The 27002-nt window shown below is 53.0% G+C and overlaps 2 protein-coding genes and 1 long non-coding RNA gene across 45 annotated transcripts; 1 reads left to right on the forward strand and 2 right to left on the reverse strand.

Moving 5' to 3' along the window:
- Positions 1-7: 7 nt before the first annotated feature.
- LOC127470331 (collagen alpha-1(III) chain-like) lies at positions 8-1677 on the forward strand. Its single transcript, XM_051785736.1, has 3 exons — positions 8-175; positions 290-1351; positions 1631-1677. The coding sequence occupies exons 2-3, from the start codon at positions 343-345 to the stop codon at positions 1675-1677; spliced, it is 1056 nt and encodes a 351-aa protein (XP_051641696.1). The 5' UTR covers positions 8-175; positions 290-342.
- A 1384-nt stretch (positions 1678-3061) lies between these two features.
- On the reverse strand, positions 3062-7671 carry LOC127470209 (uncharacterized). The gene is made up of 3 exons (XR_007904238.1): positions 7608-7671; positions 7327-7475; positions 3062-3310 (listed from the first exon to the last, which is right to left on the reverse strand). It is a non-coding gene; the product is annotated as an uncharacterized LOC127470209 (long non-coding RNA).
- Positions 7672-12028: 4357 nt separating this feature from the next.
- LOC127470206 (uncharacterized) lies at positions 12029-26499 on the reverse strand. Of its 43 annotated transcripts, none has more exons than XR_007904215.1 (11): positions 25866-26481; positions 25108-25341; positions 23903-24007; positions 23474-23778; positions 22818-22942; positions 22366-22494; positions 20731-21435; positions 16903-18035; positions 16450-16579; positions 12402-12443; positions 12029-12143 (listed from the first exon to the last, which is right to left on the reverse strand). XR_007904215.1 is itself a non-coding variant. In XM_051785450.1 (10 exons), the coding sequence occupies exons 4-10, from the start codon at positions 23535-23537 to the stop codon at positions 16570-16572; spliced, it is 747 nt and encodes a 248-aa protein (XP_051641410.1). In that variant the 5' UTR covers positions 23538-23778; positions 23903-24007; positions 25108-25341; positions 25866-26492; the 3' UTR covers positions 14431-16569. The 43 variants fall into 43 exon arrangements, 12 of the variants coding, with proteins under 12 accessions (XP_051641410.1, XP_051641403.1, XP_051641399.1 ...); XR_007904217.1 differs by having other exon boundaries at positions 12039-12082; XR_007904216.1 differs by lacking the exons at positions 12029-12143; positions 12402-12443 and adding an exon at positions 13140-14414.
- Positions 26500-27002: the final 503 nt, after the last annotated feature.

Raw genomic sequence — 27002 nt, forward strand, 5'->3', positions numbered from 1 at the left:
CCACGGCATCGCTCCAGCCGCGGAGAGCTGGGGTCGTGCCGGGGCAGGCAAGAACGAGGGCAGCCCTTTCCTCCTTCCTCCCGTGCTCCGGGACCCCGAGCAGAGCTGCCTGTCTGTCCCACAGCAGTTCTTTGCCCTGCCATCCACAAGGGGCAGCTCATCTGACGCCTGCCAGGTGAGACCTGAGGCTCTCCTTTCCCTCCCCCGTTTTCTCGGCAACTCGCACCGTCCCGGGGCAAACCCTCTGGTTTTTCAAAAGCCCACTGAAACGTTTCATTTTTATTTGCAGGCGGGGAGGGTCCTGCCTGGGAGGGAAACGGCTGCAGAAGAGGAAGCCAAGAAATGCTCCAACCGGACGCTGCCGCGCGAGTCAAAGGAGGGAAGGACCGCAGGGAAATAGTCAGGAAATGCGCTTTTATTCAATCTCTGCAGCTCTCCCTCCCCCGCACGAGCCCTTCGCAGCCACGGGCCGGGGAGCGCGGCCGGCTGGGCTGTGCCCGGCTGGGGACGGGCACCAATTCATCACTGCCCTGCTCAGGGAGGTTTTCCGGCCCCGTCCGGGATTCACCCAAAGGCTGCAAAGGTGCTCGTGCGACGTCCGAGCTCGTTTCCAGGGATAAAGGAGCCAACCCAGCCCGGAGGGGTCCCTCGCTCCGAGGCAAAGGCGTTGCTCGAGTGTCGCCGCCTGGTCCCGCCTGCGGGGGGGCGTCTCCTCCAGGTGAGCGTTCGGAACCCAAAATGCCGGGGGGGGGCTCAGGTCGGGGCCGCTTTTCGGGCCCGGAGCTGGACGGAGCCCTCGGCGGCTCCTGCTTCCCGCCAGGAACGTTCTCGGGGCTCGCTGAGCAGTCCCAGCTGGGCAGGGAACGCGGGCCGGGAGGAGGCCGGAGCGACAGAGAGCGACCCAGTCCTGCTTGGGCTTCCTATTGCCAGGGGATGGAGGAGATGTGCCCTGCACTGCCCTTCCTATTGCCAGGGGATGGAGGAGATGTGCCCTGGAGCTGTGCCCTGCACTGCCCTGCCGGGGCTCCCGGCGCTCCGGAGCTCAGGCAATCCCGCCCGCAGCCGCAGGACTCCCAGCACAGCCCGTGGCAGCCGGGATGGAGCAGCTCCGGGCCAGCGCTTCCATCGGCAACCAGATGGATTTGTCTGGCGAGCAGGGCTCGTCTGCCAAACGCACATCTCAGGGGTGGGAACCGGCCGCGGGCACTGCGGTGGGCACGGACAAAGGGCAGCCCGGGGCTCCTCAGCCGGGGGCTGCTCTGGACGGGCCCCCTGAGATGCCTCACCCTGGACACGCCCCAGCGCCAGCCCAGAAGGACCCAGAGAATCCAGCCGGCCCTTGGCAGTGTCGGCACGGCGGGGCTGCAGAGCAGCGCGGGCAGCCATTCCCAGGGCCCACCTCCCAGAGCTCCCCGCGCCCCCCGCGTGTGTCCCGCCCGCCCCAAATCCCTGCCCTTCCAGCCGGAGCCCAGCAGCCAGCAGCAGCCTTAAAGCCAGGGCCATGTGCCCTCAGCGGCACTAAATCCCGAGCGAGAGCCCTCGGAGATGCCCGAAAAGAAAAGGGGATGCTCGGAGAAAGTTGGGCTTGGAGGCAATTCGCAGTTTTTCGGGGACCCAACCGCAACTGCAGAACCCGTGGACAGCTGGAACAGGTGGGGCAGAGCCGAGGTGCCCTGAAGGCAGGGATGTGCATCCCTTTCCTCGGGGAAAAGAACTCGCCGGGGCCGCTCCCGAGGCTCCGAAGGGACAGCGGCTTCCCGGCCGGAGAGACGTCCTCGCCCGTGCTCAGGGGCTGCCTCGCCCCGGGCCGGGAGCGCGTCCGGCCCCCGCCTTCTCCTGGGCCAACACATCCCCTGGAGCCCGGCCCGGGGCGGAGAATCGGCCCAATTCCAGCGAACTCGCTCAAGTCCCCCCAGGGACACCAGCGGGGCCGGGGCAGGAGGGTTACAAACAGCAAAGTCTGGGCAACATCAACCTGGCCTTGTCCCGATCACGCTGAGCAAACCTGGAACCGCGGCTGCTTCCCGGCAAACCTGGCCTTAAAGCGGCAGCTCTGCAGGGGAATAACCGGGCTCCAGGAGGCACTGGGAGGCTGTTCCAGCAGGAATTCCCCATGGAATTGCGGGCTGTAGGTAGAATTCATCCAAACCTGGGCCCCCCGCAAAAGCCCCTGCACTGAGAGATCTTGGCAGCCTGAGGGAGGGCATTGTCTGCATCCCAGCAACCAGCATCTCCCAAGGGGACAATCCAAGTCCCAACCAACTCCTTTTGTCTTTCCCCAGGGACAGTTCTTCTTTACTCCCAGCAGGTTCCCTAAGGAGCCAGATACTCCAACAATCCCCTCGTTTGACTTTCTAGGTGAATTGTGCACAAACCAGTCCCCCATTCCCTATCCAGGCTGTAAGTGCTCGTGCCCTTGGCACAGATGGCTCTGGCTGGGCAGGAACTGAGAGCAGGACACGGGGCAGAGTGGATCAGCTGCCCAGGGAACCTCCAGCAGATGAAGCTACGGGATCCTTATTGCAATCAAGGGAACACATTCTGTGTCTGGCGGAAGCCGGGAGCCAAAGCAGATCCAGCCTGGCCAGGCTGGGGGCAGCAGTTGGATCCACTCTGGGGGAAAGCCCCTGTGCCTGCCAGGAGCTCTGACTCTGTTTGTCCTGCCAGCTCCTGACCAGTGTCAGGGGCCCTGGGAGGGATTCAGGATCCAAAGAAACCCCAAATCCTACTGCAGAATTCAATCAAAGGAAGAAAGCCATTCTTGTCATAAAAAGCTTAAAAAGCTGTTAAAAGTTCTAGGACAACACTACTGGGATTCCCAGTTTCCTTATTAGTGCACGTGGTTCGATTTCAATGTATCTTTAGTCCCTCAATGAGCAGCTTGGAGAACTTCCCCTGAGATTTAGAGGCTGAGCAGGGTTTGCTTTGGATTGCCTGGCACCTCTGGCTCCAGCTGGTGCAAACACAACTTAGGCCAATGTGGTTAAACACACTTCCCTACAAAAACAGTGGCTGTATCCACTAGAAATTACCCCAAGTTTGCAGCTAAGATGTTACCTCTGTCCCAGCTAAGTTATCCCAGGTTTTCCCAGCTGGGGGCTGCAAGGAGGCTGTAAATTGAAAGGCAGAAAGAGAAAATCTGTCAGCAAAAGGCACAAAGAAGGGGACAGGTTTCAGAAAACATTTCTACAATCTAACGAATAACTCTTTCCAGTTTCCCAGGGAGAAGAACAGGAACTCACAGCCACCAAGGCCTGACAGTGCCCTGCAGCCAGAGCTCAGCACACATCCAGAGAGGCAATTCCAGCATCTAAAAGAAAAAAAAAGAGAAGAAAAAAGTGATTTATTTTGTTTTAAAGTTACTTTAAGTTGTTCCAAGCAAAGCAAGCCTTGCTTTGGTTTCAGTTGGGTGAACAGTGAGCGGTGGGCACAGGGCACGTCATTAATGCCCAGAGGATGGGGCTTTGTGGGGGAAGAGCAGCTGATGGAGTTGCCCAGTCCAATTCCTGCCCAAGGCCTGATGACCCAGGACAAACCCTCTGGCAGGCAGTGGTTTTGTTCCCTCTCATGGTCAGTGCCCCGTGTGTCCCTGTGGGCAGTGCCAGGCTGGGGACAGGCACACGGAGCTGGCAGCACTCTCTGCCCCAAACAGCCTTGGGTGGCAGCGCAGCCCCGGGGATCGAGGGGGGCTGGAGGCGGCCCAGGAAAGGCCCCCCCGCTCCCCCCGGGCAGCTCCACAGCCCCCCTGCCCTCTCTGCCACGGGGGCCCCGCTGCTCCCCCGGCTGGCACAGAGCCCCCTGCCCACGGCTGGCAAATCAGGGACAGGGCTCAGCCTCGCTCCAGCCCCCCACACAGGAGCAACTCAGGGCTCAGCCCAACATTTCCCTGCTTGGCCACTGCAGAGACCCTCAGTTCACCTCAACACATTCCTTCTCTTCCCAGCAGATTACCTGAACTTTAACACCCCCAGTTTTCTGTGTCTCTCACCACTCATCACCTCAGGTTACCTCAATGTGTTCATTCCCTGCCCTGGAGAGAATCAACCCCCTTTTTAACCCCTAAAGTTTCCCCTTCCAGCCCACTCCTGACTACCTCTTCTTGAAGACGAAAGAGTCACTCTCTCTCTGAGTTTACCTACTTTTTAAATTCCAGAGTCTTCCCTACTGCACACTCCTGATTACCTCTTTTGGACCTCCAAATATTTATTCTCCACCCTGGAGAGGTTCTCAAGTGTTACCTGTCCACTGATGACTGCCTTAGTTGATCCCAAAATGTTCATTCTCTCTGCCAGACACTGCCACACATTTTACCCCCAGAATCCTCTCTGGGCCTGCTGGAGTGTCCACTCCTGGTTGCCTTCTCTGCACCTCTCAGGATTCATTCTGGACCCTGGAGATTACCTCAAAGATTTCTGCCCTAAATGTCCCCACCTGGCCACCACTGATTCCCTCAGTTGACCTCATGATGTCCTTTCTGTCCCCTGGAGATCATGGCCAGGCTTCACGAACGAAGATTTGGGAAGGGCTCTACCCACCTTTGTTGCAAGCGTGCTGGTGGCTAAAAAGGCCAATATTAGACAGGCACGACCGGTTGCAAAAGGCACAGCAGAGAGACTCCTTAGGTGGTAAATTCTGCAAGACACGGTTCTTTCTGCGGTGTCTTTTCTCCTCAGGGGTGACCCTGCTGCGTTCTCAAAGGCATCAGCAGCGTCAGAGATGCTGTGTCTCCAGACCTCCCGACTGGAGGCCAGAGCAGACCAGTTATGATGATCAATATGGCCAAGGCTGAGATGTTGTTTCAGGGAGACCTTGTGTCTTCTCTTCGGGGCTCCTCTCTTGCGGCAGCCGGTGGCAAGTTCACCGTAGAGCAGGATCTTAGGGAGGGGGTGGTTGGTCCTTCATCCTGGAGACATGTCCTGCCCAGTGCAGCTGTGTTCTCAGCAACATGGCCTCAATGCTTGGGACTGCTGCTTGTTCTAGAACAGATGGATTAGTCACATCATCTGACCAGTGAATGTTTAGGAGTGTACAGAGGTAACCTCATTCAAAACCCCCAGAGTTTTAACTCAAAATATTCGTTCTCTGTCCTGGACATTACCTCAAGTTTTACCCCTGTAATTTTCCCCATATGTCCACAACTGATTACCCCAGTTTACCTCATGGTGTACATTCTCTCTGCTTCATGTGACCTCAAAGTTTACAAACAGAAATTTTCCCTACCTGCCCAACACTGACTGCCTCACTTTACTCCAAGTTATTCATTCTCTCTGCTACAGATTTTACTCCCAAAATTCTCCTTACCTACCCACATGTAATCAGCTCATTTGTACAAATACATGTTCATTCTCTACTCTGTGGGCTACCCCAAGTTTACCCTAAAACACTCCCCAACTGTCCACCACTGAGTACCTCATTTATCCTTCAAAATATTCAGTCTCTGCCCTGGACATTTCCTCAAGTTTTACCCCCAGAGGTTTCCCCCCATCCTGCCCACTGCTGACTGCCTCAGTGTCCATCAGGAGGTACATCCTCTCTGCTACAGGTGACCTCACACTGCATTTTCCCCAGTCCTCCACATCTCAGCAACTCACTTCTACATCAAGATGTTCATTCTCCACCCAGCAGACCACCTCCAGTTCACTCTCAACACTTTCCCCACCTGTCCAACACCCAGTAACTCATGTTCACCTCAGAAGATTCACCCTCTGCCCTGCAGATTCCCACAAGTTTTAGCCCCCACATTTTCCCTGGAGGTCCGCAAGGTTTACCCCAGTTTACCCCAGGAGGTGCATTCTCTCTTCTCCACGTGTCCACTGATTTTACAAACAGAAATTTCCCTACCTGCCCACCACTGACTGCCTCACTGGACCTCAAAAGGCTCATTTTCTCCCCTAGGTGACATCCAGACTTATCCTCAGAGTTTTCCCTGCCTGCAAACTACTTATTACTTCATTTTTACCTCCAAAGATTTGTCCTCTGCCACAGAGATTACCTCAAAGTTTCCCCCAAAACCTCCTTACCTGTCCACTACTGATTACCCCAGTTTACCCCATGAGGTGCATTCTCTCTGCTGCACATTACTTCAGGTTTGACAAACAAAACTTTCCCTCCCTACCCACTACTGACTGCCTCACCTTACCCCAAAAGATTCATTCTCTCTGGGACAGATTGCCCCACATTTTACTCCCAACATCTGCCTTACCTGTCCATGCCTGACCAGCTTGTTTGTACCTACAGAGGGTCATTCTGCACCCCACAGACACCTCAGGCTTATCTCAAACCTCTCCAGACCTCTCTGCCATCGAGTGCCTCATCTTTACCTCAACAGGTTCCTTCTCTTCCCAGCAGATCACCTGAACTTTAACACCCACAATTTTCTCTGTCTCTCACCACTCATCACCTCAGGTTACCTCAGTGTGTTCATTCCCTGTCCTGGAGAGAATCAACCTCCTTTTTAACCCCCACAGATTTGACCCTCACAATTTTCCCTACAAGTCCTCCACTGAGTACCTCATGTTCACCTCTCAATATTCATTCTCTGCTGTGCAGATTACCTCAGATATTTCCCACCCAATTTTCCCTACGAGTCCACAACTGATTACCCCAGTTTACCTCAGGATGTACATTCTCTGCTCCACGTGACCTCAAATTTTACAAACAGAATTTTTCCCTACCTGCCCAACACTGACTGCCTCACTTTACCCCAAGGTATTCATTCTCTCTGCTACAGATTGCCCAGATTTTACTCCCAAAATTCTCCTTACCTACCCACATGTAATCAGCTCATTTGTACAAATACATGTTCATTCTCTACTCTGTGGGCTACCCCAGGTTTACCCTAAAACACTCCCCAGCTGTCCACCACTGAGTACCTCATTTATCCTTCAAAATATTCAGTCTCTGCCCTGGACGTTTCCTCAAGTTTTACCCCCAGAGGTTTCCCCCCGTCCTGCCCATTGCTGACTGCCTCAGTGTCCATCAGGAGGTACATCCTCTCTGCTACAGGTGACCTGAAATATTACAAACACAAATTTTCCCTACCTGCCCACCACTGACTGCCTCACTTTATCTCTAAATGGTCCTTCTGTTCTCTACAGATGAGATCAACTCTTACACCCAACATTTCCCTTCCTCTACATCACCCATTTTCTCTTCCTGACGCCCCACATTTCCATTCCATCCCTACACATTCCCTGAGTGTTTCCCTCCCAAGCATCCTTCCCTTCTTCCCTCTTTAAGAACTCACACTCCAGCCCCAGGCTCTCCACTCCCCCCTCAGTGGGACCCCTCCAAAATGCCACCTCCCTCCCCTCTGCAGCACCTCACCTTTTCCTTCAGAAACAGTTGATGGGTCCCCTCGAAATTATCCCAAGTTTGCAGCTACAAATGTCACCTCTGTCCCTGCCTGTTCTCCCAGGTTTCCCCAGCTGGGAGCTGCAAGGAATTCAGGCCAGTGAATGGACATCAGGGAACAGCTGTACATGCAAAGGCAGAAAGAGAAGATCTGTCAGCAAAAGGCACAAAGAGGGGGACAGGTTTCAGAAAACATTTCTGCAATCTAATGAATAACTCTTTCCAGTTTCCCAGGGAGAAGAACAGGAACTCACAGCCACCAAGGCCTGACAGTGCCCTGCAGCCAGAGCTCAGCACACATCCAGAGAGGCAATTCCAGCATCTAAAAGAAAAAAAAAAAAAGAAGAAAAAAGTGATTTATTTTGGTTTAAAGTTACTTTGAGTTGTTCCAAGCAAAGCAAGCCTTGCTTTGGTTTCAGTTGGGTGAACAGTGAGCGGTGGGCACAGGGCACGTCATTAATGCCCAGAGGATGGGGCTTTGTGGGGGAAGAGCAGCTGATGGAGTTGCCCAGTCCAATTCCTGCCCAAGGCCTGACTGGCCCAGGACAAACCCTCTGGTAGGCAGTGGGTTTGTTCCCTCTAATGGTCAGTGCCCCGTGTGTCCCTGTGGGCAGTGCCAGGCTGGGGACAGGCACACAGAGCTGGCAGCACTCTCTGCTCCAAAGACACTTCTGGGCTCCTTGGCAAACTGCCTCTGACACTTGGTTTTCTCCAGAAGAAATTAAGGAATTGCTCATGGCAGTTTGGAGATGAAGTTATCCCAAAGGGAAGGAAAGAACAAATATTCCTGTCAGAGCCCTTGGGACCTGCTGGGCTGAATTGGGAAGGGCCCACTATCTGCAGAGCAAATACAGGACAACCTCAATCACAAAGCCCAGACTGTCAAGTGGGGTGTGAAAGCACCACTGGGACAAACCTCCACTCTCCTGATTCTTTTCAGGGGCTGCTCCAATCCAGCTCTGAAGCTGCCAAGCCCAAACTGTCCCCAGCGCTCTGGAACAACAGGATCTTCCCAGGGATGATGTACTGGAAACACAGCCCTCATTCTCACCCTCCACACGCTCCCAGGCTCACCCCAAATTCAGGACAGGGGGCCAAAGGCCACTCGGGCCGGGGCTCTCTCTGTCTCTGCGGGCTCAGGGACTGCAGCCACCAGGGCCCTCCAGCACGGACAGCCTGGACCCAGAGCAGATCCCTGGGGATTAGCAGCATCCTGGGCACCCCTGGAGACAGAAACCATCAGCCTCTGGGATAGCACTTCATTGCCAGCACACACAGCCTGCCAAATTTAGGGGGGCAGCTCTCGGACCACAAAGCCCAGTCTGACCCAGTTCTCCTGGGCACCAACACGGACTCCACAAACCCACAGGAATGACAATCTTCTGCTGCTTTGACAAACTTCAGCCCAGCTTTGCAAACCTCAGTCCCTGCAGCTTCTGCTCTCCAGAGCCCCGTTCAGGGCTGGCTCCAGTTCCCTGGAGAACCTGCCCCAGCCCCACTCTGGGCCAGCCTGAGCAGAAGGCACTGGGCTGCACAAGGAAGAACCCTCCCCTGGCTGCTGCAGCTGGAGGGAGATCCAGCTCCCAATGGAACCCTGGGAACAGCCTCCCAGATAGTCTCTACCCACCCCTTGGCAGTGGCTCAGAGTGGCAGCAGCTCCAGTGCCAGCTGGGTCCCTGCACGAGTCCTTGTCCCAGCCCTGCCACACGGACACACACGGGAGACACCCACGGGCACACAGGCCTTGCTTGCACAACTCCTCACCCACAGCTGAGGGAAAGCCACAAGATTAAGAAATACCCTGGGCTGAGAGCACTCATCACTCCAGTCCATCAGGACTTGGAGGCAGTTGGGTAGGCAACAGACCCAAATTCTAATCCTACCTCTAAATTTCTAACAGGTTCTCTTAGAACGATCCTGGACAGGAACTCAGACAACAGAACCCATAGACTGCACAAGCAATAACAGAAGGTTTGCCAGGAAGAACAGGAGTTCCTTGTTTTCCTTAACACTCTGGGACTGGAGGACCCAATCTTTGCAACCAAGGGACACCAGAGGTGTGATTAATACTTAAACCTCTCCCCCATGGTTCTGTCTCAGAGAACTGGGCCAGCCCTGAGCTACTCCCAGGTGCCTGCAGTGCTTCGGGGAGGGGCAGGACGATGCCCCACTTCTGCTTGGAAACATTCCAGATGAGGAAAAGCCACTTCCCTTCTCTCTCTCTGACCCAGAACCAGAACAGTCCTGTAGGACAACACGGACTATGCACAGAAGGCCCGAGTCAGTGGGGGAAAAAGCCTAAACAAACCAAACCACCCCAAATTTCAAGATAAAAACATGCTGCTTCTTTAACAGGGGCACGCCAAACTCATTGAAGCCAGAGAGGATATTACAAACAAACAAATAAACAAACAAAAGACCCAAAAAGATGCTTTGCAGTGATACATTCCCTGCTTGATCATTCCAAAGGAAGTTCTCCACAGATCAAAAGCAAGTACCAACACTTGCTTGTCCTCTGTTGAAAATTAATGACTGGAGGGGCTGGACATGTCCAGTGAGGGTTCAGGGGTCTGGTGGGTCCTTTCTGGCTGATCCTGACCGGCCCAGGCCAAACCCAACCACCCCCATGGCTGCTCCATCCCAAACCCGGGGACAACATTCAGACAGTTTGGAAATACTCCCCTTCCCTGCTATTCCGTCCTTCCTTACACATCCAGTGCCCAGGGAACAAATGTCAACAGGCAGGAGGAGAGAAAGGTGTCCCTCTGACTTACCCCACCCCACGGGCAGCACCAGGAGCCCCCAGCCCGGCCGGCGGGGCTGCAGCCTCTTGCCTTTGGCTGCTCCCAGCCCAGGGCACTTGGCAGAGCTGGGCTGGATCAGGGCTTTGGCCTGGCCTGCAAGAGAGGAGAACAAGGCAATTAAGTGCACTGGGCAAGTCAAAGGCTCCTGCCCTTCACTCTTCTCTTCAATGGCTCACTAGAGAGTTTGAGCCATGAAAAATCCAGGGGGGACAACAAATGAAACGTGGCCTTTTCCAGCATCTTTATTCCTCTCTACTTCAGACACTAAAAGGAGGCTCATCTTTCTTACTGCATTCCTTGCCCCACTTGAACAGAACCTTCTTCATTCCAAACCCCCCTTGGGAGTTAGTCAATCCTCTGCCATTGGACTTTGGGCAAAGGAAGAGACACCTGGGATGCTGGAGCCCAGGAAATGAGGGAGAGGAAGCTGACAGGGAGAGGATTCAAGGCACTCCAGAACTCAGAAATATGTTCATGCCTTGCCAGCCCACCCCAATTCTCTGCCACCCACCTGAGCTGGGCAGGTGAGGCCAAGGCTCCCCTTCCTCCTGCCAATCACTGTCCCAGCACACGGATCCCCGTGCTGGGCAGCACTTGGAAAAACTTGGGAAAGGCAAAAGGAAAATGGCACTGCCTGTCAGAAAACAAGTGTCCGTGAACAAACCTTCTGGACAAATTTAATCCCATCCCTCTGCTCCAATAAACACAGGGCAGGCAGGTCTCTCCAGCCCAGGGAGAACAGGAAGGAGAACTGCAGGAACACAGGCAGGCACAGGCAGCTCTTGGCACTTCTTCCCTGCAGACCTCTCTGCACTTGGGGCTCTTGGCACTTCATTTATAAAGAAGGGGGGGACAGCAGCCCAGGAATGCCCCTCAAAAACAGGGCCCTGGGCAGCTGGAGATTAGAGGAGGGGAGTTGGGAGGGGAGACACAGAGAGAGAACAGGAACAGGGGTTGTTTGGGAAGAGGCTGGGTGTCCAGCAGGGAGGGGAACTGGAAACATGGGAGGCTGGAGGAATGCAGGGGGTGAGCACGAGCCTGCCTTGGATGGATCCTTTTTCCCTTTGCTCAGGGGCCTCAACTCCACCCTCTCTGAGAGCAGTAGGGAACTGCTGCAGGGGAAGAGTTCCTTTAGGCACAGGCAGTGATGCAGCCACTGGGGCAGGGGAAGAGGGGACAGGAACTGAGAGCAACTGACACAAAAACGACACAATCACCACTGAAAGGGACTTTATTGAGCTGCAACACAAACACAGTCACAGCAGGCTAGGGCCAGAGGTGCCCACAGCACCACCAACACAGCAGCTGGGCTTGCAGGAACACCATCTACTCAAGTTATGGAGCCAGGGGCTGACAGTTGGGATCCATCCGAAAGATGCTCTCAGGCAGCAGGGCCAAGTCCTGCCCAGTCACTGCACAGTTCAGCCCCAGCACCAGTGGCATTTTCTGCCTCTCCCTCCAATATCATTTGGGACCCAACAGTTCAATGCTGGGGAATTTTAGCTTCATCAATGTTTTACAAAGTTATGCTTCCTGAGAACTGGTGCATTTTTGAGTCTTCCTGACTCTTCCAGTGCTGCACTTGCCAGGATCCTTTGGGCCTGGTGTTTTGCTGACAGACAGGGCACTGCAGGAAGCAACTTCCCACCAGTCATGGAATAATAGGAACAGCTTAAACAAACCCAATCCAACACCTGGGATACAGATTTAGGGGATACAACAGGAAAGGAGCAAGGCATCCCATCCTGAGTGCCCCAGAGACAGAACTGTGGCTCAGCAGAAATGCCTCCCCCACGGCCCCCTCCGCTCCCCCCCAGCCCACACGGCAGCCCCGGGGCAGCCGATCCCGCAGGCTCCTCAGGGCCAGCAGCCCCGGGGCTCAATTCTCAGCCAACTTCTCATCCTTTCCTTTGCTCCTTTGATCCCTGGGCAGGGCAGAGCCACGGGAGAAGCACCTTCCTGTCATTGATCACAGAGACAGCAACTCTGTTGTTCATAAAATCAGTACAATAATTACTGGGATTAGTGGATGGATTAAAGTGTTCAAAAACTTTGTAGCAGGTGGTGAGAATCCTGTAAATATGTCCCACCACTGGGGAGCAGGGAGTTGTTCTAACCTGATGCCCAAAGGTCACTAATTGACCCCTATAGTTACTGTTTGCATTTGGTGATCAAGTCAAGTCTTATTTCAGATTTGCAGGGCAATAATTTGCACTTACATACAAAAATCCCTAGTTTACTTACATTGAAGTGTGTTATTTTTCCAGCACGATATCAGTCGGTGCACTGCAGCAATTCAGGAGACAAAATCCAGTTAATTTTTGCAATCCAGGATGTGAATATCGTCCTCCAGATCAGTTCATTGGTACCCATTAAGTCATTCTCTGCCTTATTTCTTTGTATTACAATATACACACTATGGCATGGACTACTTTTGCCTCCCCCCGTCGTGACTCTGGCACGGGTTATGTGCTCCTGCTTTCCAAAAGTGCTTCCCACTGAGAGATTTGGCTGACCCAGCCGTGAGCCATGCATGCTCCCTCTCTTCTCCCAGCACTTGCTTTGGGGCTTTTCCCCATTTCCCAGTGATTTGTGCTCACTGTCCAGGGGATCTACACTTGCTGCTTAAGCCACAGGGCCGTTGGCAACTCCCTCCCGAGGCCTCGCTCCTGCCCTGACCCCTGCTCTGGCTCTGGCTTGGATCCACCATCTCTATTCCATGGTGCTGCCTTCCTGAGCATGGCCTGGCCTGTGCACCCTGGAGGAGCTTTTTACCCAAGGCCTTAGGGGGATTTCAGGCCCTCTTATCATTTGTTGTTCCCACTAAAGCCCAAGAACATACTCAGAGCCACTTCTCCAACAGGGTCTATCTTGGGCTGGCTTCCAGTAACTTCCTATTCCCAAATCCTGAGGGCACTTCCTTCCTACCTGTAACAGTTCCTTGGGATACATGCCTGGAATAAAGACAAGTGCCACAAACATTCAAACACACAAAATATCTTTATTGTAGTGAGAATAATAATAATAATAAACTTAGCAAAGAGAATCAAAAGTTAAAAAAGGATACAAATTAACTACCTTAGCATGTGGCATTAAAACAAATACTAAGAACAGCATTCAATACAGTATAATATTAACTAGTAAAAAGGGAGTCAAAGGGATACCAAAAAGGATCTTAACACAATATTATGGATCACTATTAACACGCTATTTGGTTAGTAAAAGGGGAAATTAAAGGGAAAATATTATGAATACTAAATAAAGGGTATTAAAGGAACACTAAAGGATATTTAAAGTCTTCCTTCTCAGTGGCTTCCCATCACTAAACTGTGCCTACCCCCCAGACAGGCAGGGCTGTCAGGACCTGCAGCAGCTGGTCGGTGCCCATCCCTTCGCGGGCGTCCCCGCGGAGCAGCACAGGCTCGGTGGCAGGATGAGGATGGCTCAGCTCAGCAGTCCTGACAGCCCATTTTTATCAGCTCCACATTACACCACGTAGGGCCAGGACGCAGTGTAAGGGGAGGCCTGAATGGCAGCCAAACCCCGCCTGAGCATTGCCTGATGGCAACAGTCTGGGCCTGCCCTACTTGGAGGGCAAGGGGCCAGCGACCCCTGCCCACAGCATCTTCCTCTCACCATCATCTTTCTCACCCCTGGGTATGACCTCTACCCTTGTGTTTCAAGGGCAGAGGTATCTATCTGGCAATATGTAGCAGAACCAAGGAAGAACTCAGCTCTCAGAACAGGGGATATCAGGCTGACTTGCTGAAAAGCACAATGGACCTTACAATTAGCTTGTGCCATCAAGTTACATTGTACCAGACTCTAGCTGGTTTCACATCCTAATAGGATTTCTTTCTCACACCTCTATGCTCCACTGATCACCTAATTCAAAAGTTCCCCCCTTACATTACCATACTTCTGCCAGAGGCTCCAAGGGGCATCATTAGCACTGGCAGGAACCTTTAGTTCCCCCTCTCTGGCTCGTATTGGCCACAGGTCCAGAGCCTGTTGAATTGCTCCCTGAGCTGTTTCAAACCCGCCTGGCTGCTCATTTCCCACTCAAACTCACACTTCTGTCCTGGGACTTTACGGCACGGGCCAAGGATTGGTCCCAAAGGAGGACCTTCTTGTCACCAAAAGCCAAACAAACCAATAAACTGCTGGGCTTCCAACCTGCTCTGGGGGTGACAAAGCCTCAAGTCACTTGCCTAGTCCTGGGCAACACTTCCTGGGGACCACAACGCCACTGAGTTCCTAAAAATATCACAGGTTGGGGAGGTGCTTGAGTTCTGTCTGGATTAACTCCCCCCCTTTCTTTCCACGTGCTGCACTACTCACTCTAATTGTGCTTGTACTCCCTGAACCACTCCCTCACCCATCCAACCATCCCTTGTCCCCTCTCTGACAAGGACAGGGGGTCCAGGTGTTCTGCCACACTCCCAGGGCAGAGGGTGGGACTGTGGAGCCACCCTCGAGGGGGGGAAACGTGCCCAGGGAAAGGGAACTGCCCTCAGTGTTCCCCAGCACAAGGCAGCCCTTGGAAAAATCCACTGCAATGGGACACTCAGGGACAGCAACAAGCACTGCACAAGGCTGCTCTGGCACAGGACCAATTTGAAGCTCAGCTTTTCTCTGGACCACTTCACTTGGTTTCCCACCTCATCCTGCAGTCAAAACTTGCTGCCCTTGCAACTTTTTAGGGTGACCATAAATTAGAGGCCTCTGCTCCAGCACCCACAAGGGCCTGAACCGTCTGACAGGATCCATTTTTCCAGGGAATTCAAAGCTCCACCTGAGGACCAGGGTCTTTTCTCACCCATCCTTCTGCTGGAGCTTGGCCTCCATCTCACTCTGCTTTCAGTTCTTTCCAGGGTTACAACATTTGCAGCCCTGGCCCTGGGTGGAGCTCGGCATCCTGATCCCATCCCTCCTGGCCCCCGGAACCGCTGACTCAGCAATGGGGGCCCTCCATTGCCAAGGGCACGGGCCCGTCGGGGCTCACGGTGGGAGCAGGAGGTCGAAGGCTCCATCCCTCCTGCTACAACCTTCCACCACTACAGCCAACAGAGGAGCCTCCCCAGCCCTGCCTCCCAAGCCATCCTGAGCAAACCCAGCCCAACTCCACAGGACAAACTGCTCCCTGTCTGCCCAGCCCAGTCTAATCCCAGAGGCTCCCAGATCATGCAGAAGAACTACTCAGGAGATCAGAGACTCCAGTCCATCTCTTCCTAGCACAGGTTTGGGTGAGTTTGGCAAAGAGGGAAACTGAGGAATTCCCCAATGTTTTCCCAGTTTAACCCCTGTCACACCAGTCACCTTAACACTGCCAGTCCTTAATTCTCCCTCAATTGGGTTAAGGACTGAGGAAGTTGGACCTGTGTCTGACCAGGACATGTGCAAACCAAATGCTGGGGACTGGAACACACACCTTACACTCCTGCAGCTCTTACCCTTACAGTCAAGAGAAAACAGCCAATTGGACCATCACTGCTCATTTCTTAATCCCAATCCCACACTTCCTTTGCAGTTGGAGCACCACTTTTAGAACCCAGTTACAGTCCATTAGAGAGCTCTATGTCTAGCATGGACAGGGACCCCTGGGATACTCTCAGCAATGCCTGAATCCATTGCAGGGACCTTGCTTTGAGCTCCCCAGGGCCGGGCACCCCGAGGATCTCCCCGAATAATCCTTTCGGTGCGCGCTGGAGTCCTCGGGGTGCCCCAACCCGGGGGGCACCAACAGCACTGTCCCTCCAGGGGGCCCAATTTGGTCCCAAAATGCAGGGGGATCTTGCCTGTGTCCCAGACTGGTCCGGGGATCTGAGGCCCTTCCCGAGAAAATCTCGGTGCCGGCGTGAAGGGCCAGAGATCCCTTGGAGCCACGGGAGAGCAGGCACAGAGTCCCTCCTGCAGGGCCAATTCTGCTGCCTGAACTCAGCTCTTCAAAGAAGCCTCTAAGATGCAGCTGGTGAGGTTTAGAAGCCAGGCATTCCTTGCTTACAACACCCTACCATGATCCCAGCCCACTAGGTGCCCTGGCAATCAGCTCCCAAAGGGCACACACAGGTGTCTCCACTGCAGCTGATGGGAGGGGTCAGCATTACATGAGGGTTCATTTTCCTTCCCTGCATTCCTGTTCCACGTTCAGGACATTATCCAACACTTACTACCATACACACCTACCCTTAGAAGGTTTCCAAGGGGCTTCACCGAGGGCCTTTGCAGGTCTGCTCTGTCTGGAGCCCTCAAAGTCCTCAGTGCCTGCCTTAGGAACCTCAACACAACTCACCTACTTACACAGGCACTTGGTGCTGCTTGGCTACTGCCTCACTTCCCTTCTTCCTTCTTTCTTCACCTCCCTTGGTTGGTCCCTTTAAATTCCTTGGCTCAGTTCTGTGCAGTTTCCAGGCTACATCCCACTGCAAAAAGGATTAGCTCTTGTTACATCTCAACACTCAGATATCATTCCCACTTTTTTCCTGACACTTGGCCATTAGACCAGTGTCTCATTATTTAAAGTAGAGTTTGACTCCTCAGTGACAACAACAGCTACAGCCCTGAATCATAACTACAGCCCTGAGACACAAACACGGATGGGAACTCTGAAGGATCCACTTTGTTCTGCTCACCAACCAAAAGGAGCTTTCTGAACTCAAGAAGAAGAGACTCAACATCCTTTTTCTGCAACTTTGGCTGCTATAGATGTGACCCACAAGACCTGGAAAGGCCCTTCCCACTTCACCTGCAGGGCTGGCAGTGCCACCACTGGACACGGACCCAGTGGCAGGGCAGGAACGGAGGGGCTGGGGCGTCCAATCCATCGGCCCAGGCGGCACCAGGAGTTCCTGGAGTTCCTGAGGGGAGAGCCTCAAGCCAACAAAGGATTATGGAGATCATTTTAAATTTTAATATGCATATCTCCTGGAATATGGGGACTTGGACAAGGCCTACTGGTGCAACAAGGACACACTCAAGGCTATCTATTAAAAGCATCTACTAGCACTCAAAAGCTGTCACTATCCTTCTTTCAGGGGCAACTCAGGAAACTCTGTTGGCCAAGAGCCTCCAGGAGGATTTCCAGCTTTTGGGGCTCCCTTTTAACCATTTTTCCCATCACTCTAGTTGGGACTATCACCAGCCCTACAGGGGGAACAGCCCACAAAGTTCACTTGCAGGGATGCCATTAATTGAAAGTCCCTTGTTGGGGGGTCACTGCACACCTTGTCCTTTGTTTGCCCTCCCCAGCAAAGATGCTTCCAACAGTTCTGAGAGATCTGGCAGACCCAGAGCTCTCCTCAGGGAATGCTTTAGCTGCTTAAAGGCTGCCCTTGCACCATCTAGCCAAGACAGCAAATGCTTACAGGCTGTTCTTAAAAGCTGGTAAAAGCATCTTCCCACACATCCAGAGGGAGCAATCCAGAGTCCACCCCGTCCTACCATTCCCAGGAAGGCAGTTCATGGGCTGTCTGGGGCTCAGGGAAGAGTCAGGTGACTTCTTTTCTTCCTTCCTGCTTTCCAGATTTTCTCCTTCAAAAGCAACAGCCATCTTTTAAACCTAAGGTTGTCATTCAAGGTGGTTCTCTCAGGTCCTGCACTCATCAATCATCTTGGCCATTGGTTCCTTGGCAGGTTCTTGCATTCACATCCTACAAGCAAACCAGGATGAGCCAATTTAGTTGTTACTGCAACCAATCCAAGCTGGAATTCTGATTTTAAAGGATACTGGCTTTGCCTTACCCATATAGATCCCACATCAGGGGTAATACCTACAGGTTCTGCCCTCTTCCACTCTCCTGGAACTCCACTGGCCCACACCACAGGAACAACTGCAGCTGCCACTTCAGTCGGGACCTTGCTGCTGACAGGAGTTATTCCCTGCAAAACAAGAGCTGCTGCTTTGACACATTTAGTTCCAGCAATTACAGTTTTCCATTTCGTTTCTGTCTCAACTTTTCCACTCAATCGCTTCCTAGCACAGGTTTGGGTGAGTTTGGCAAAGAGACAAACTGAGGAATTCCCCAATGTTTCCCCAGTTTAACCCCTGTCACACCAGTCACCTTAACACTGCCAGTCCTTAATTCTCCTTCTCTTGTGTTAAGGACTGAGGAAGTCGGACCTGTGTCTGACCAGGACATGTGCAAACCAAATGCTGGGGACTGGAACACACACTTTACACTCCTGCAGCTCTTACAGTCACATTCCAGGGAAAACAGCCAATTGGACCATCACTGCTCGTTTCTTAATCCCAATCCCACACTTCCTTTGCAGTTGGAGCACCACTTTTAGAACCCAATTACAGGCCATTAGAGAGCTCTATGTCTAGCATGGACAGGGACCCCTGGGATACTCTCAGCAATGCCTGAATCCATTGCAGGGACCTTGCTTTGAGCTCCCCAGGGCCGGGCACCCCGAGGATCTCCCCGAATAATCCTTTCGGTGCGCGCTGGAGTCCTCGGGGTGCCCCAACCCGGGGGGCACCAACAGCACTGTCCCTCCAGGGGGCCCAATTTGGTCCCAAAATGCAGGGGGATCTTGCCTGTGTCCCAGACTGGTCCGGGGATCTGAGGCCCTTCCCGAGAAAATCTCGGTGCCGGCGTGAAGGGCCAGAGATCCCTTGGAGCCACGGGAGAGCAGGCACAGAGTCCCTCCTGCAGGGCCAATTCTGCTGCCTGAACTCAGCTCTTCAAAGAAGCCTCTAAGACTCAGTTGGAGAGGCTTAGAAGCCAGGCAACCTTTTATTCCTATGCTCTTGAATCATTCCAGCCCGCCAGGTCTCCTGGCAATCAGCTCCCAAAGGGCACACACAGAGCTATCTCCACTGCAGCTGATATGGCAGCATGACAGGAGGATTCATTTTTGTTCTCTACATTCCTGTTCCACATTCAGGGCATTATCCAACACTTACTACCATACACACCTACCCTTAGAAGGTTTCCAAGGGGCTTCACCGAGGGCCTTTGCAGGTCTGCTCTGTCTGGAGCCCTCAAAGTCCTCAGTGCCTGCCTTAGGAACCTCAACACAACTCACCTGTTTACAGTGTAAACTTAGTGCTGCTTGTCTACTGCCTCACTTCCCTTCTTCCTTCTTTCTTCACCTCCCTTGGTTAGTCCTTTTAAATCCCTTGGCTCAGCTCTGTGCAGTTTCCAGGCTACATCCCACTGCAAAAAGGATTAGCTCTTGTTACATCTCAACACTCACATATCATTCCCACTTTTTTCCTGACACTTGGCCATTAGGCCAGTGTCTCATTATTTAAAGCAGAGTTTGACTCCTCAGTGACAACAACAGCTACAGCCCTGAATCATAACACAGGCTGAGACACAAACACAAATGGGAACTCTTAAGGATCCACTTTGTTCTGCTCACCAACCAAAAGGAGCTTTCTGAACTCAAGAAGAAGAGACTCAACATCCTCTTTCTGTAACTTTGGCTACTATAGATTTGACCCACAAGACCTGGAAAGGCCCTTCCCACTTCACCTGCAGGGCTGGCAGTTTCAATATCCCCAGTTTTCCATTTCGTTTCTGCCTCAACTTTTCTACTCAATCTCTTCCAAGCAGAGGTTTGGGTGAGTTTGGGAAAGAGACAAACTGAGGAATTCCCCAATGTTTTCCCAGTTTAACCCCTGTCACACCAGTCACCTTAACACTGCCAGTCCTTAATTCTCCCTCGATTGGATTAAGGACTGAGGAAGTTGGACCTGTGTCTGACCAGGACATGTGCAAACCAAATGCTGGGGACTGGAACACTCACCTTGCACTCCTGCAGCTCTTACCCTTACAGTCAAGAGAAAACAGCCAATTGGACCATCACTGCTCATTTCTTCTGTGCCACAGCAACATCATTCCAGGGCTCTCACTGCCAACCTTATGCTTCTCCCAGCAGCTCCAGTGGCACCAAAACTTGTCCTGAAGGCACAAAGGCTCCTTTTGGGAGCACCACGTCCTATCTAGACTGTAGCACTGGAATTCCATCTCCTGTACAAGCTGGGAGAAGCAGGGAAGAAAACCAGGACCTTACAGGTGAATTGGGGGCACCTCTTCATCCTACAGCAGCTCCAAGAAAGGTACTGAGTCAACACCTCACCAAAAACACAAAAAAACAACTGCCAACACCTCAACAATCACTCCAGTTTTCAATTAATAAAGCAACACTGAAGAACAGCTTTTCAGACACTTGGGAAGAGTCCATCCCACTTTAACCAGTTTGTAGGACTCGTTCCCAGCCTCCTGAGGTTCATTTCCCACCTCACTCGGGGCTGCAGTACACCTGGTTCTACACACACACACAGGGAGCTGCTGCTCCCGGATTCCAGTCTCCTGGTTCTCCTTTGAACTGCTCCAGCTGTTTGCCCAGCTCTCCAGTGCCCATTCCTTTGCCCACTGCACTTGTTCACAGCCCCAGGGCTCCCAGGGCCACCCTGGGCTCTCCCCTGCCCTGACACTCAGGGCTCTTTCCCAGCCTGACTCCATCCAGCACTGACACAGCTGCTGCACCTGCAATTCTCCTGCTCCTGCCCTCCCTCTGCCTGCAAAACACTCCTGCCAGCTCCTGCACCCCCACCTCTTACCTCCCAGGAAAACAGAGCTGCATCCTCCTGGATCCTCCAGCTGGATGCTGCTGGCTCTGGGCAGCTCCCACCCTTCAGCAGGGGATGCCAAAGGCAGCTCTGGGGACTGTCCCAAGGGCAGGGACACCCACTCTGGGTCACACCAACACTCAGCCATCTCAGGTCTGGGCTCTTCTGCCTGCAGGGCAACAAACAGCCAAGCAGGGACACTGGGACACTCCAAGGAAACAGGGACAACACACTCAGGAGCCTGGCACACCACAGCCCCCAAACCTGCCCAGGCTCCAGCTGCTGCACAGACCTGTGGCCACACAGGACCCAAACCCACCCCCAGCACAGACAACCCTGGGGAGGTCAAGCTGCTCATTCCCAACCACAACCAAACATCCACTGCCACTGTCTGCCAGCCCCTGCTCCCAGCAATCAATCATCTTGCCCATTTCCTTTCTTTACAGGTCCTTTCATTCACATTCTACTATCAAACCATCATCAGCAAATTTAGCTCTTACTAGAACCAATCCAGCTTGGCTTCCTAATTTTAAAGGATACTGGGTTTGCCTTACCAGGAGAGACTCTGGCTTAGGGGTAATTCTTACAGGTTCTGTCCTCGTCCATTTTCTTGGAATTCCACTGGCCCACACCACAGGAACAACTGCAGCTGCCACTGCAGTCAGGACCTTGCTGCTGACAGGAGTTATTATCCCTCTGTAAACACCAAACTGCTTCAATACAAACAATCCAGTGGACACTACAACTCCTTGGCACTTTCAGTGGAACCAGTGCAAGTCAGTTGCTAAGTTACACAAGGTTTTCTTCTCAAGTTGTAATTCATTAAGATATCAAAACAACAACAACTGTGAGATAAGAGATCCCCCCCAACGGTTCTACTTTCAGGGAAACAAAAACCCAAACCCCCATCCCCAGTACTACAATAGCTCAGGCGCCCAGAAAGGCCCAGGGGCTGTGCTGGGGCTTTTGGCTGCCCTGGAGCACAGGGAGGAACACGAGGTCACCACCCCACAGCCACAGTTGAGAACCCAAAGAGCAGTCACACCAGCAGCTCCTGCCAGCCCTGCTGTGCTGGGTCTTGGGGAGGAAGGGCACTGACCTTTCTTCCTGCCTAGGAGCAAAGAGCCTCCTTGCTGAGCACTTCTCCTGCCAAGGGCATCAGCTCAGAGAGGAAGTTCATCAAGGGCAACTTCTTGCACTGAGCAAGATTCCTCTTCCCTGGACAATCTCTTTCCAACTGAACTCAGAAGTACACACAAAAGTTCAGGTGTCACCTAAAATTTCTTACAAGAACCTCTGAGACTCAACTGATGAGTTATAGAAGCCAGGCAACCTTTTATTCCTATGCTCTTGAATCATTGCAGCCCGCCAGGTGCCCTGGCAATCAGCCCCCAAAGGGCACACACAGGTATCTCCACTGCAGTTGATATGGCAGCATTACAGGAGGATTCATTTTCCTTCCCTGCATTCCTAATCCCTACTCAGGACATTTTCCAACACTCATTACCATACACACCTACCCTTAGAAGGTTTCCAAGGGGTTTCACCGAGGGCCTTCGCAGCTCTGCTCTGTCTGGAGCCCTCATAGTCCTCAGTGCCTGCCTTAGGAACCTCAACACAACTCACCTGCTTACACAGGCACTTGGTGCTGCTTGGCTGCTGCCTCACTTCCCTTCTTCCTTCTTTCTTCACCTCCCTTGTTGGTCCCTTTAAATCCCTTGGCTCAGTTCTGTGCAGTTTCCAGGCTACATCCCACTGCAAAAAGGATTAGCTCTTGTTACATCTCAACACTCAGATATCATTCCCAATTTTTTCCTGACACTTGGCCATTAGGCCAGTGTCTCATGATTTAAAGCAGAGTTTGACTCCTCAGTGACAACAACAGCTACAGCCCTGAATCATAACTACAGCCCTGAGACACAAACACGGATGGGAACTCTGAAGGATCCACTTTGTTCTGCTCACCAACCAAAAGGAGCTTTCCTAACTCAGGAATAATAGACCCCAGGTCCTTTTTCTGCAACTTTGGCTGCTATAGATGTGACCCATAAGACCTGGAAAGGCCCTTCCCACTTCACCTGCAGGGCTGGCAGTGCCACCACTGGACACGGACCCAGTGGCAGGGCAGGAACGGAGGGGCTGGGGCGTCCAGTCCATCGGCCCAGGCGGCACCAGGAGTTCCTGGAGTTCCTGAGGGGAGAGCCTCAAGACAACAAAGGATTATGGAGATCGTTTTAAACTTTAATAGGTATATCTCCTGGAATATGGGGACTTGGATAAGGCCTCTACTGGTGCAACAAGGACACACTCAAGGCTATCTATTAAAAGCATCTACTAGCACTCAAAAGCTGTCACTATCCTTCTTTCAGGGGCAACGCAGGAAACTCTCTTTGCCAAGAGCCTCCAGGAGGATTTCCAGCTTTTGGGGCTCCCTTTTAACCATTTTTCCCATCACTCTAGCTGGGACTATCACCTGCCCTACAGGGGGAACAGCCCACAAAGTTCATTTGCAGAGATGCCATTAACTCAAAGTCCCTTGCCAGGGGGGTCACTGCACACCTTGTCCTTTGTTTGCCCTCCCCAGCAAAGATGCTTCCAACAGTTCTGAGAGATCTGGCAGACCCAGAGCTCTCCTCAGGGAATGCTTTAGCTGCTTAAAGGCTGCCCTTGTACCATCTAGCCAAGGCAGCAAATGCTTACAGGCTGTTCTTAAAAGCTGGTATAAAAGTCTTACCACACATCCAGAGGGAGCAATCCAGAGTCCACCCCGTCCTACCATTCCCAGGAAGACAGTTCATGGGCTGTCTGGGGCTCAGGAGGAGTCAGGTGACTTCTCTTCTTCCTTTCCCCTTTCCAGATTTTCTCCTTCAAAAGCAAAGGTTTCTTGGCTTTCCTTGCTCAAGGAGATGCAGCAAAGGCCATCTTTTAAATCCAATACTGGAAACTCCTCGAGATTGTCATTCAAGGTGGTTCTCTCAGGTCCTGCACTCATCAATCATCTTGGCCATTGGTTCCTTGGCAGGTTCTTGCATTCACGTCCTACAAGCAAACCAGGATTAGCCAATTTAGCTGTTACTGCAACCAATCCAAGCTGGAATTCTCATTTTAAAGGATACTGGCTTTGCCTTACCCATATAGATCCCACATCAGGGGTAATACCTACAGGTTCTGCCCTCTTCCACTCTTCTGGAACTCCACTGGCCCACACCACAGGAACAACTGCAGCTGCCACTTCAGTCAGGACCTTGCTGCTGACAGGAGTTATTCCCTGCACAACAAGAGCTGCTGCTTTGACACATTTAGTTCCAGCAGTTACAGTTTCAATATCTCCAGTTTTCAATTTCGTTTCTGCCTCAACTTTTCCACTCAATCGCTTCCTAGCACAGGTTTGGGTGAGTTTGGCAAAGAGACAAACTGAGGAATTCCCCAATGTTTTCCCAATTTAACCCCTGTCACAGCAATCACCTTAACACTGCCAGTCCTTAATTCTCCCTCAATTGGGTTAAGGACTGAGGAAGTTGGACCTGTGTCTGACCAGGACATGTGCAAACCAAATGCTGGGGACTGGAACACACACCTTGCACTCCTGCAGCTCTTACCATTACATTCAAGAGAAAACAGCCAATTGGACCATCACTGCTCATTTCTTAATCCCAATCCCACACTTCCTTTGCAGTTGGAGCACCACTTTTAGAACCCAATTACAGACCATTAGAAAGCTCCATGTCTAGCATAGACAGCTACACCTGGGATACTCTCAGCAATGCCTGAATCCATTGCAGGGACCTTGCTTTGAGCTCCCCAGGGCCGGGCACCCCGAGGATCTCCCCGAATAATCCTTTCGGTGCGCGCTGGAGTCCTCGGGGTGCCCCAACCCGGGAGGCACCAACAGCACTGTCCCTCCAGGGGGGCCCAATTTGGTCCCAAAATGCAGGGGGATCTTGCCTGTGTCCCAGACTGGTCCGGGGATCTGAGGCCCTTCCCGAGAAAATCTCGGTGCCGGCGTGAAGGGCCAGAGATCCCTTGGAGCCACGGGAGAGCAGGCACAGAGTCCCTCCTGCAGGGCCAATTTTCCTGCCTGAACTCAGCTCTTCAAAGAAGCTTCTAAGACTCAATTGGTTACTTTTAGAAGCCAGGCATTCCTACACACTATGAGATATTTTAAAAACTTACTGACTGAAAAAACATAAAGCTTTTATCAGTGACATCTGATCTCAAACAGACAGCTCCTTTCTCCTTTCAGTACAAAATTATTTTCACGGAATCATTTAATAGGAAGTGCCCAGGAACCCCAGACTGTGCTTTCTAGAACAGAAAATAAACAGAGGGAAGGAGCTTTGCACGAGTGTAACATACTCCAGAACACACCTGACTTTAGTTTTACTCTTGATGTTCAAATATAGCAGAAGACAAACACTCCAGCAGGAGAGCTGGCACATTACCCATGGTACCCTGAAAGTCCACCTTGAGAGAGCTGGAGAAAAATCGCAGTTGTGCCAGTCCCTTTTGCCTGCAGATGGCTGGGGATCCTCTCCATCCACCTCATGCTCTCCCAACAGCAGAAAGGGTGACCTCGGGGACATGGTGGCACTCGACATCCTGCTGAGAGAGCAAGGAAACCTTTAGCAGAAAGGGGAGTTGGAATCTAAAACTTCCTTTCCTGGGAGCTTTGTGAAGCCTGCAACCAAGAGGGGGGAAATTTGCAGCTCCTTTGGGGCAGGTGTCAACAGAGGCCAACAGAGCTTTCACCTTTTTCAGAAAACTGTGCCCCTTTTGGCTCCCTGGCAGCTCCAATGGCACCAGAACCCCCTTCCAGCACACCCACGGCTGTCACACACAGGCACCCACACACCTTTGCTCCAGCCCACACGTGGCCAACATTTCCTCACCCTGCACATCCCAAGGGCAGTAGTTTTGCTAGAGAGCACAGCAACCCCCCTGTCCTCACAAACTGCCTCCCTGCAAAAAAAGGAATCATTTCTCCTGGACACTTCGCCCACAGTCAAGGGCTTTTCAAATGTGCTCAGGGTCCCTCCCAGCTTCTGCCTGTCCTTGCATTTCAAGGCATGGGCATGTTTCAGCAGCAGAACCCAGCTCCTCACTGGCAGTAGAAGCCCTGCTCTTACCTGGACAGACTCCCGGGCTCGGCACAGCTGTGGCTCATGGAGCAGCTTCCCAAGGCCCTTCTCTCTCCCGGCAGGAAGCACAACTCGCCTCCACTCCCCAGCACCAGGGGAAACCACGAGCCAGGCTGCAAATTGACACAGAACGAGCAAAAAGCATTAATGCAGCACCAAAAAAAACCAAGCTGAAGCAGTCTTTGCCTCCCTGCACAGGGAAAGGGCTTGGAATTCCAAAGCAAAACTTGAGACACCCAGAGAGCACCAGCCCCGCAGTCCTGCCACGGCTCCCCCAGGGTCACCCGGCAGGGAAGGGCTTTACCCGGCCCCCGCTGCCCAGCACAACGCGCCCCTAAACGCCCCCCGGCTCCCCCGGTCCATAAACCCAGCGGCCAAGGCGCTCTCCCCTCCGCAGCCCGGGCAGCAGCGGGGCCGCACCCTCAGCCCTCACACACAACCGCCCGCACCCGCCCCGCCGGCCCTTTATACCGCGGGCCGGCAGCGCTGCCCAATCAGCACTCGAGCGCCGCCGCCCAATCCCAGCCCGCCTGTCCCCGCGGCCCCGCCCCGCCCGCTCCGCTCCGGGAGATCGGGAACTGGGGCCGGGAACCTGCTGCTGGGGGAGACACCCTGCACATGGAATTGCACACGGGCACCTGAACCCCGGGCCATTTTCTTGCCTCGGCAAGGCCCTGCGTTGCTCCCAGTCACAGGAAATCTCTGTTTCCCTGCCCATCCCTGGAGACGGGTGGCCCCTAAAATCCCCGGCAATCAGGAAGCCCAGGCTGCAGGAGCTGGCGGGACCCAGTGGCCGTGTGTGCTGTGTGACACCGTGTCCTGCAGCCCCACGGACCTGCACAGCAGGGACAGGTCCTGGCAGCGTTTCAGTGCCGAGGCCAAAGCTGGGGCTCAGGGACAGCTGGGGCACATGGCAGCTCTGGGAATCTCTGCCATGGATGTCTGGGCATTCCAGGACTGCCTGCTGGGCAAAGGAGCTTCTCTGCAGACTGTGGAACCAACAGGTCTCATGGACTGTAAGAAGCCAGAAGTGCTGCAGGACTGTAGAGGAATCTGGGTCAGAAGAGACAGTTAAAGGTCTCGAAGTCTGACCTCCTGCTCAGGCCACAGTCACCAATGGGATCG

This window comes from Manacus candei, unplaced genomic scaffold (genome assembly GCF_025592945.1).
Source record: "Manacus candei isolate 608988 ecotype Guabito, Panama unplaced genomic scaffold, ASM2559294v1 h1tg000020l, whole genome shotgun sequence".
Lineage (NCBI taxonomy): Eukaryota > Metazoa > Chordata > Aves > Passeriformes > Pipridae > Manacus > Manacus candei.